The 10,741-nt window shown below is 36.3% G+C and overlaps 1 protein-coding gene across 2 annotated transcripts; it reads left to right on the top strand.

The window, feature by feature from the left end:
- The first annotated feature begins 274 nt into the window (after window positions 1–274).
- On the top strand, window positions 275–9,146 carry LOC131649700 (uncharacterized). Of its 2 annotated transcripts, none has more exons than XM_058919456.1 (10): window positions 275–769; window positions 847–990; window positions 2,976–3,061; window positions 3,569–3,657; window positions 3,769–3,872; window positions 3,968–4,070; window positions 4,149–4,224; window positions 4,331–4,436; window positions 7,421–7,952; window positions 8,800–9,146. In XM_058919456.1, exons 1-10 carry the CDS (start codon window positions 493–495, stop codon window positions 8,891–8,893), a joined length of 1,611 nt encoding a protein of 536 aa, XP_058775439.1. In that variant the 5' UTR covers window positions 275–492; the 3' UTR covers window positions 8,894–9,146. The 2 variants fall into 2 exon arrangements, with proteins under 2 accessions (XP_058775439.1, XP_058775438.1); XM_058919455.1 differs by having other exon boundaries at window positions 2,973–3,061.
- The last annotated feature ends 1,595 nt before the right edge of the window (window positions 9,147–10,741 follow it).

Genomic DNA, 10,741 nt, shown 5'->3' with positions numbered 1-10,741 from the left:
TTTTGTATATATTTTGTACGTGACTACTAGAAAAAGCATAAAAAAAGAGACTTCTGCATAATTCAGAAATGCACTTCCGAAACACCCTAAAATCTGAAAAAAAGGTGTTTTCGGAAGATAATCTCCGAAAACACCCCATAAGAAGGTGGATAAAAAAAAAACCTTAATAATAATCACGTATCTTTAAAATAATTCCCACGGGTTAATAATAATGACGTATCTTTAAAATAAAAACAAAAAGTTTAAAATTTATTTATTTTTGTTTTGAATTTCAGAGAAAAGCAGCAATGTCTCGTAATTTTGGGCGAGTTAGTCGAGTTTGAACATACGCACACATTCCCGAAAGAATTAACCAGTGTAACCATTTTCAAAGAAGCTTCTCTCTAATTGGTGTCAGTCATCGGCGGTGGCACAGTGGAGAGATACTTATCGCGTCACGATATTCGCCGTTTCTTGCTCAACTCAATCCAAACCCTAATTCGAGAAAGAATAATGTGGCCTGCTCCTGTTACTACAAACCCTAACCCTTCCTTTTTCCTATTCCTTCCCTCCAACAACAAACCCTCTCTTCTTCATCCCACTCCCCGCCGCTTCCACCTCTCCCGCTCTTCTCCCGATTTCAATGGCTGGGCCCTCCTCGAGCCACCCGTCCGCCACACACCTCCCAACAAAGGTTTATCGTCTTTCTTTCCAACTCCCAATCCCGCCGTCGTAGCTCTCGGAACTTCCCTCGCTCTCATGCTTGCCTGTTTCTCCTTGTCCAGAAAAGGTTCGTCGTTTATGTTTCACCTTTAGGCTACAGTAGTTGCTGCTGTTCAGCATTTAATTTGATGTGCGTTTATTTAGGTTTCAATGTTCAATTCACAACCCCGTTGCAAGGAATGTGGACTACAATTACTAATCCTCGCCGCTGCCACCATCCAGACGAAGAAGCTGTGGAGTTTTACGAATCCAATGAGACCGCCGTAGAAGCGGCGGTTACGGAAACTGGTAAACACGACTGACTGGCCTATTATTTCTTACATTTGTTGTGATTCTGTTCATTTTTACAATCTGATTTGGCTAAATGTTATATAGAGTTGGGATTATAAGTAACTATTGAGTTGATGTTTCAACTGGCATAACTAATTGATCATAACAAAAGTAGTTAGGTAATTTGAAGACAAAGGTTTGTTAGAATGTATGCCCATTGTGCAGGGATGTGTGGGATTATTGGGCTTTTGTTAGTGACTTTTCTCTTACGAAAAATGTTAAGCTCCATATGTTTTGTTCTTGAGTAATGGAAATGATTGTGAGCTTGAGATACTGCTCTGAGACTATCACAATAGATTTGAGGAGCCATGGCTGCTAAAATAACACAAGAAAAAAATATAGAGAACTTGGAAAAAGTTAGAGTAGAAGTAAATTATAAAGCAAAAGTGTAGCAGGTGAAAGTGTAGGAATGGAGAGATTCGGGACTCTGTACTCAAGAAAACCTCAATTCCTTGGCTTCTTGCACTCACTTGCCCTCAAAATCAGTCTCTAAAAAGTCCCACCCTTCAAAAAGCTGAAATTTCGCCTTTTAAAGGGGTCTGAGCGCATCAGAAATCGTGCTGTGATTAGCAAAAAGCTGTGAAGATCGTGTCATTGGATTAAATCGTGGCACGATTTTTTCCAGTGGCTTGAAGCGAATTTTCTTCCCAACGTTCTTTTTTTCTTCTCTTTTGACGACTTTGTTCCTTCTCTCATATATTGCTGATTTTTCTTCTAAAAACAAGTAATTTTTCACTTACAACAACTAAAAACAACTGAAATTGCTTCTAAAATTACATGATGACTGATAGTCTTCAACGACTGCCATGAGTTGAGATGACAAAAAATCACTTAATAAGCACACCATAGCTGATGGTGCCTTGTAGGTACCTCAAAATCCTCTTCGATGCTTTCTAGTGATCTTTTAGAGGTTCAGCCAAAAATTTACAGACTGTATTCAGAGTAAGAGATCTTAGGTTTGGCTATGGTGACATATTTGTAAAGCACCAACTATGGATCTAAAAAAGTAAGATCAAGAACATGGTTGGAACTTGGAACCTAAGGTGAAAGTTGGAGACCATATTATCTCTCAAGTCACATGGTTTAAATATCTTGGGCCCGTAATACTAAATGATGGAGAAATAGAAGAAGATGTAAACCATCGAATTCAAGCTGGTTGGTTTAAATGGAGAAAAGCATCATGTGTTTTATGTGATGCAAAGGTACCGCTTAAGTTGAAGGGAAAGTTTTATCGGACTACGGTAAGACCTGCGATTTTAAATGGGACAAAATGTTGGTCAGTTAAGAATCATCACAAGAATAAAGTAAGTGTAGCAGAGATGATGATGTTTCAGTGGATGTGTGGTAAGACTCGGCATGATAAATTTAGAAATGAAAATATTTGAGAGAGTGTTGGGGTAACGCCTATAGAAGAGAAAATGGTGGAAAATAAACTTAGGTGGTTTGAATATATATAGAGAGAAGACCTGTAGATTCTGTAGTGGGGAGAGTATATCAGATGGAGAGAAGGCAAACAACAATTCGAGGAAGAGGAAGAAGACCTAGAAAAACTATAAGAGAAGTTATTAAGAAAGATCTCGAGATTAATGATTTGGATAGAAGCATGGTCCTTGATAGAACATTATGACCAAAGTTGATCCATGTAGCCGACCCCACCTAGTGGGATAAGACTTAGTTGTTGTTGTTGGTGGCGGTGGGTATGAGCTTAAGTCCAATAAAGGCGCTGATGGGGAAGTTATATATATATATATATATATATATATATATATATATATATATATATATATATATATATATATATATATATATATATATATATATATATATATATATATATATATATATATATATATGATTAAGATTGAATATCTGCTTTTTGTCTTAGTTGTATATTTCTCGAAATGTCTTCATCTTTTTCTTTTTCTTACTCTTCATATCAGAAGCTACTAAAAAGCCAGGACGAGTTACAATACCCGTTTCAGTGGATTCCACCCAAGAAGAAGCATTGTCAGTCCTAAAGAAGTTGAAGGTTTGTTTCTCCAATTGATTTCATGATAGTATAATCGAATAATAATAATAATAATAATAATAATAATAATAATAATAATAATAATAATAATAATAATTATACAAAAATTGTTAGTGTTTTCTTTTCCATTTTGGCAAAGGAATGTTATTTGTTATTTTTTTGATATACTGAAAATATGTTTTTTTTAATATATTCACTTTTTTTTGACTTGTGAAACTTAGTTCTCCACCTTAATTAGTTCAATGGACTGGCAGTTGGTAAACATCGCTCGAGTCTTTTGTTATAATTTTGGTTTTGCTGCTGCATATCTATTTACTTGATTTATGTATTCCGGAAGTAAAGATAAAGCAGGCAAGAGAAATGTTCATTTGGATAGTATGCACTATTTTTGTAATTTATTCTCTCAGCTTGGTTGTATTCCACTATGGTGCACTCAAACTATGTGCTATTTTGTGGACTCGGGTGGAGTTGTAGGCTTGAAATTATGGTTTCTGCTGATTTATCTAGATAATTGAAGATGATGTGGAAGCTAATGAATTGTGTACCAGAAGAGAATTTGCCCGATGGCTTGTTAAGTTAAATTCGTCTCTGGAAAGGTTAGTTCATGTGGCATCATGCTTGTAACTTCATTTTCAGGAATTGATTTAGAGCTCAAACATGTAGGTTTGCGTGGCTTCCATTAAAAAATGGGTTTCTTTGTCTTCCAGAAATCCAAAACGTAGGATTGCTCCAATTGTATCCCTGTCTGGCTCTGTAGTTACTGCATTTGATGATATCAATGTTGATGATCCAGATTTTCAATCAATTCAAGGTAAAAAAGTTATGAAACTTAACTCGAACCAAAAATCAAATTTCTTACATGCAGAGATTTGAATGATTTATAATTTTGCCAATTCAATGCTAAAGTCTTAGCAGAAGCCGGTATGGTCCCCAGCAAATTATCTTGGAAGAATAGTTCTAATGGTTGTGGATCTGACTGTAAAGAAGATATAAATTTTTTTCCTGATAGGTAAATTTGTATTCCATTACTCTTTTACACTTCATAATCAAATTATGTTGTACTTAATGGAAGATATGTCAACTGCAGATTCATTTCACGACAAGATCTAATGGAATGGAGAACTCAGGTTGAGTATGGATTTTTCTCTGGGATAATTGACCAGGTAAGCTGTTTTTAAAAGAGAAGTATTTAGGGAATTTTTTAAATATGCATGATGAAAAACTTCTCTTGTCTATCATCTCTTAAAACCTGACTTTTTTACAGTCCAGATATCAATTGAAAAAGCAGGTTATATGGATTTGAAAGAGATAACTTCTGCAGGAGTTTATTTGGACATGTTGGCAGGAGATAGTGGTATACTTAGAAAAGTTTTTGGTAAGTCTCTTAGGCTTTTTCTCTATGTTTTGATGTTTCTCTTTCTCTCACTAACAATAACAATTGACAAATTTATGTACATCAAATTTCGTTCAACTATTATTCCTGGAAGCATGGTCATTGTCTTCGAATGGCAGCAGTGTGGTGTTATCTATGCATGGCATATTTTTTATAGTGTGTGGCGGTCATTTTTAAGACATATATGGTGGTTTTAGCGGCCATGGCGGAAACAATGACAAAATAACATAAAATATGAAACAGGAGGGGACAAAGCCTATAAATTGACTCGATGGTATAAGATTAGACATGATAATATTAGAGTGTTGTGGTAATATCTATAGTAAAAAAGATGGTGGAAAATAGGCTTAGGTGCTTTATGGATGTTGAGAGAAGACATGTAGATTCTGTTGTAATAAGAGTAGATCAGATGGAGAGGAGTCAAACAACTAGAGGTAGATGAAGACCTAGAACAACTGTAAGAGAAAATAATTATTAAGAAATATCCCAAGATTAACGAATTAGATAGAAACGTAGTCTTGGATAGAACATTTTGGTGGAATTTGATCCATGTAGCCAACCCCACTTAGTGGGATAAAACTTGATTGTTGTTGTTGATTGGGGAACTGGCTACGAGTTTATTTCCCTAGTTAACACAACTCACACTGCAAAATACGTATCTTAGAGAGGCTAGACACCAATTTTTGTAGTTTTGGAAGATTAGGATGACCCTGCCTTTGGCATATATGGTAATGAATGAGGGGATTCATTACAAAACAAACTCAAGGTAACTCAAGGTCTGGCGGAGAGTTGGTATAAGCCATGATACTCATCTGGTACTAATCGTCCATCTTGAGCTTGGCTTTAGCGTATTCCCCCATTCCTTTTTTAAAAAATTGGGCAATGGAAAAATTATTATTAATTTAGTGACACTAAATAGTTAGGCCCAACATAATTTATGGCGGTTCACAATCAATAGTATCCACAAATTTAGCTTTACTAAGGTGGTCCTTAGCCATTAACCAATAACTTGTTGTCAAAAGTCAAGGTAATGTAATTGGTACTTCCTCCTGAATGAAATATAAGCAAAAGTGGTATGTGAAAAGTTGATGTATTTAGTTAAAAATCAAGATCAGATACATCAACTTTTCAAATACACTTTTTGCTTATATCTCATTCGAGCTTTTCAATGACACTTATTGCTTATATCTCATTTGAGATGGAGTAATGTCCAATGATTAGTGAAATGGGAGTTTGATTTTAAATCAGTTGACACCAATGATTAGTGAAATGAGAGTTCGATTATAAATCAGTTGACACCGTCCTGGAAAGTGTTTGAAACATTGCAGTTACACGTGATGGCACATGAGGCATATTCTAGGGTTGGGTTTTGGGTTGTTGACTGATCAGGACAGTGCGTTTTTGACAGCGGGGTGGTTGGCTGGCCAGAAAGGTCACCGGATAAGGTGGAGGCGGCTGACTGACAGATGACAATAGGACCGTAGCTGCCAGAATGTGGCCACGGCAGTTATGAATGGGCAAATTGGAGTTTGAACACAACTTGCCAAAAGTATTTCTCACTGGTGAACCGTAGGGCATGGTAACCTAATCATAGAAACCAAACCATTTTTTTGATTAAGGTTTAAAACCAAACAATTATTTTGGAAAACCGGTTCATGTTTGTGAGATGGATTCAAACCGGTTTTGATTAAAACCCCAATTTCAATCAAAGGGCATCATATGACAATGAATGCTACTGGTTCTGTGAACAACTTCGTTTCTGTGAGAGTTGTTGAATGCCGCAGGTTCTGTGAACACTGCCGCTGAACGCCATTGTTTCTGTGAGAGTTGTTGAATGCCGCAGGTTCTGTGAACACTGCTGCTGAACGCCATTGTTTCTGTGAGTGCCGTCATTGAATGCCACCTGGTTCTGTGAATGCCAAATTAGACTCGGATCTTTGGAAATGGTCATTCGATTCACCCAAACTATTCAAGCAAAAGTAAACAATTCACAAAAAGTTAGAAACACCTAATCAATTACATAGATTTCGAGAAAGTTATGTCGGTTGCAAATGATTCATTCAAAAAGCGATTAAGAAAGGCATGATGGCTGTATCAGAGAGAACGTTAGCAAATGGTACCCGGTTTATTGCATTTGGGCTTACTTGGGTCGAATATGGTTTTTCCACAAATGGACTGGGCTTTTATAAATGGCACAGTCTGGTTCTAGGTCAATTAAGGGAAACTGGTAGGTCCCAGAGAAAAGACAAACACAACAGTGAAAATAAGAGAGAGATTATTGTATTAGTGGAATGAAAAAGGAATTACTGAGTGATCTCGACTGCACAGGATATCTCAACTTACTCCCAACCACCCTACTTAAGCAGCACAGCTGTAGCAGAATTGGTTAAAACAATTCTCTCTTTCTCTCTAAGTGAGCTGCATGTGCAGCAGAGGAGTAATTCCTCCTCCTCACCCTTCCGGTATACACCCTCCTGGTATTGGAATGTTCTTGGGGCCCAACATCATTTTCCAAGGGCCCAACATCATTTTCCAAGGGCCCAACAGAAGCCAATATTTTTGAACACTCCTAGTGAACAGTGTCCACCGTGTATAGACTATTCAAGGGTTACCTCTATTAGGCTATAGATACCATGATGTTTACGAGAAAACAATGGTATAAGGTGGTGAAAACATGTGTCTTATTTCCAAAATAATGTCAGCTTTATATAGTCTCAAGCAATAAGAGAGTTTACATATTAGGGAATACCTATACTAATATTTTCAACTATATCTAACGTGGAATAATGTCCAGCAGCGTGAGCATGATCAGATGAGATACAATACAAATGAACTCCACATCAGCACCCATTTTATGCTATTATCGTGGTCTGTAAACCGGGTTAATGAATGAAGTAGTGCTTGTTGTATATTTCATCTTTTAGATTAGGGTTATGACTAAGTATCTAGGAGCTTTTGTTTTACAGGACAGAGTAAGCGCTTTCAGCCAAGCAAACCTTCAACAAAAGCACAAGCAGCTGTGGCTCTGACAAGTGGCAGAATGAAAGAAGCAATATCTACAGAAATGTCAAGATTAGAAGCTGAGGGTTCTGCCAGGCAAGATGTGGCAAAAGAGATCAGATCTGAGCTGCTTAGCCGAGGAGACATACAGAAATTTTGGGATGCAAAGCTTAATGAAGAGAAAAATCACGGTTCTGATATAGAGAGGCTTTACCTCGAGGCAGTCAACAATTTGGTGGAAGAGAAGTTCAATCAAGAAAAGATAAATGCTGAAATTTTAAAAGAACAGGCAGCAATGGATTGTCAGAAGCAGATGATGCTTAGTTTGAAAAAAGAAGTTGATGAGATATCAGATAAGCTTGCCTCGGAGAGAGTCATATATGTAGATGAAAAGCAAACTGTACAGAAGTTACTCAGAGATTTAGAGTTCAAGCATGAAAAAATTCTTGACACCAAATCCACACTGGAAGCCGAGAAAGAAGCTCTTCAGATGCTTAGGTAATTTATGACTTGTGCTTACTTTTATCCTTATATATATGCAGTCCAGTCAAGCATCCATTCAGTTGCTATTTTGGTTTATGCTTCCAAATTTCAATTTCATAGTTGCGGGGCTTGTAAAGTCTATGTAGTGGGAACGTTTGGAGTTGGTATTTTGATTTGGTGTCCAAAGTTTACATTGCTATGATAACTAACCGAGACACCAAATAATTTTTAGTAGAAACTTGTAGAATTTTGCATGATCATGTCTTTTATATAAAGGGAATTCCACTTGTAGGAGCTTGTTTGCCAGGAAGTTAACAACACTAATTTTTCTTTTTCCTACAATAATTAACATTGGACAATATATGGCCTAGACATGGCTTTATGGGGGGGGGGGGGGGGGGGGGGGGGGGCGATCCTTATCCTACAAGCCGGTTTTGTAGGGTTGATTTAGGCCAAAACTCTACTTTCTTAACATGTCTATTCTAAAAGTTAAGTTTTCAATAATTAAATCATGCATACAATGCACATATTTCCATTTGCAATTAATCTTGTCAACACGTGAATGTCTGAGAAGTTAACACATTTTTCTTTTTACCATAACAATAAAAAAGCATTTTCTGAGGTCAGCTACATGTGTGAGTCTATATGCCATTTTTTTTTCAAAAGCCAATTTCAACAAAGCCATTTAGCACAAGTTTTTTCAATTCCTTCTATGAAAGGTTTGTTTGGTTCTACTTAGTGCATAACTGCATGAGTTGTTTGCTTCAATAGCAGTGTTCTATCTTTTACTAATATATAGCTACATTTTGTATTTTGTAAATGTAATCTTAGTTGGTTAGTCTGTGAATGTGGAATGTTGCAGAACTTGGGTGGAGGATGAAGCTAGAAGAAGCCAAGCTCGTGCTGCTGTTCTTTCAGAGGTAGGACGTAGATGGAAATGGGATGACCAATCTTGAATGTAGGCTCATCCTATAAATGTAAATTGTTATATTATTATTTACCATACAAGCATAAAATCTTTCGGCTATCATGCTGTTTGGTATGGTCTTTCTATGAGAAAAGCAACAGATTGAGGCTTCGTTTTTGTATACATACATACTAGTAATAGAATCGTGGAAAACACACGGTGATGTTTGAATTCGGATTTTATGGTAAGGCAAAGTTTAAAAACTTGTAATAAAATGTATAATTATAGTGTTGGTAGTTCAATTTTCATTCCTTCATGAAATTAATCCCTTCATTTTGAACATGAATAATCCGAACCACATAAGATTATTAATTTTCACTAAATATGTCCTTTGCAGAATTGTCTATTTCATCACCACAGTGTTTGCAATAGAGATCACTAAGATTCATTTGATGCTTACTCTCATTGATAAGTAACCTGCTATGGCGCACAAGCCCCACGAAATGATGCACCCTTTCTAGTTTTCAATTTCCAAATCTCATGCCATTCGAAATGACAAACTCGTTATGGAGTTCTAAAGTTTTGAGCCTTCTGCAACAAGAAATAATGCACCCATTATGGAGTTTTCAGTTTTCATATCTTCTGCCACATACATTTCATAAACTGAAAACACACTGTAACTGCCACCATGAATTCACTGTATCAGTGTCCAACCATCATCTCCTTGCTTCTAGTTTATGTATTATGTTTTTAGTTTCGTGATCTGCCACTCAAATGGACAAATAACGGCAAGAAAATCGTTAATTTGACTACTCCATATAAAAGATAAAAGATACTAGTAGTTCACTTATGTCATTAGAGATTGTGGATTAGCTGTGTTTGCCACCACGTGTTATGTCATTGTTAATCATGACATACGTTGACGACCATTTTTAAGAGGTGGCACAAGGAGGCGAGGAAAATTTCATCTAACTGGTGCAGAAAGGATAATGACAGTGGGCAACATGTCATTTTTGCCACATCCGCCCATCCATGTCCGCCTTCTTGACCTCTCTTTATTAACCAAACCAACATATGATATGATGGTTGAGTTGATTGGATTTGTCCCAGAGTACACTAAGTGGGAGGTTGAAAAGACTATTTCACATTTTGGTGGTGTATTTAATGTGCAATTCCAATATTTGTGAAATTGATGATTATTAATCTTCACATTGTCATGTAATATGTGCGTGACACGTTCCGTGATATCATGCTATGTAATACTAGGAACAATTTTCATTCCTTTTCTAGGGAATTTCTTAGTAGTAAAAATCTCATCAGCACATACATAATGATTAACGACATCATCATTATTTTTACTCATATTATTCATTATATTATTCACTTCAGAATTATTAGGGGCAACTTGTTCATCCTCCTTCTGAGTTGGAGACGTAGTCACCAACATGTCATACTAGTTGTCTGATACATCCTGGTTGACATCTTCATTACTTTCTTCATTGACATTTTTAAAGAAATTAATATTATAACCACCCTCTTAGGTTCAATGTGAATGGGGACATTGTGCATGGGGTTGACATGACTAGAGGTGAGAACCTCAACATTCAGAATAGAGTGACTCACATTATTAAGACAAGAATCATCATCATTAAAGGCATCTATTGCATCAATAACAACTTGATTGCTGTAAACCCTAACAATAATATCACATAAGATAAAAGTTTCAATGTTTTACTTTGAGTATCCTTAGGATTTATGAGAGAAAGAACACCTTCGAACTTACCATCGCCCTTTCTTCTAATTGCTACGCATTTCATACCCATGAGTTTTCATTACTACAAAATATTTTTCATGCCTTTTCTTTGATTTCTTCTTGGAATTCCATAATTTATTTAAC

Source organism: Vicia villosa, linkage group LG2 (assembly GCF_029867415.1).
Source record: "Vicia villosa cultivar HV-30 ecotype Madison, WI linkage group LG2, Vvil1.0, whole genome shotgun sequence".
Lineage (NCBI taxonomy): Eukaryota > Viridiplantae > Streptophyta > Magnoliopsida > Fabales > Fabaceae > Vicia > Vicia villosa.
This window is presented reverse-complemented; position numbering and strand designations above follow the sequence as displayed.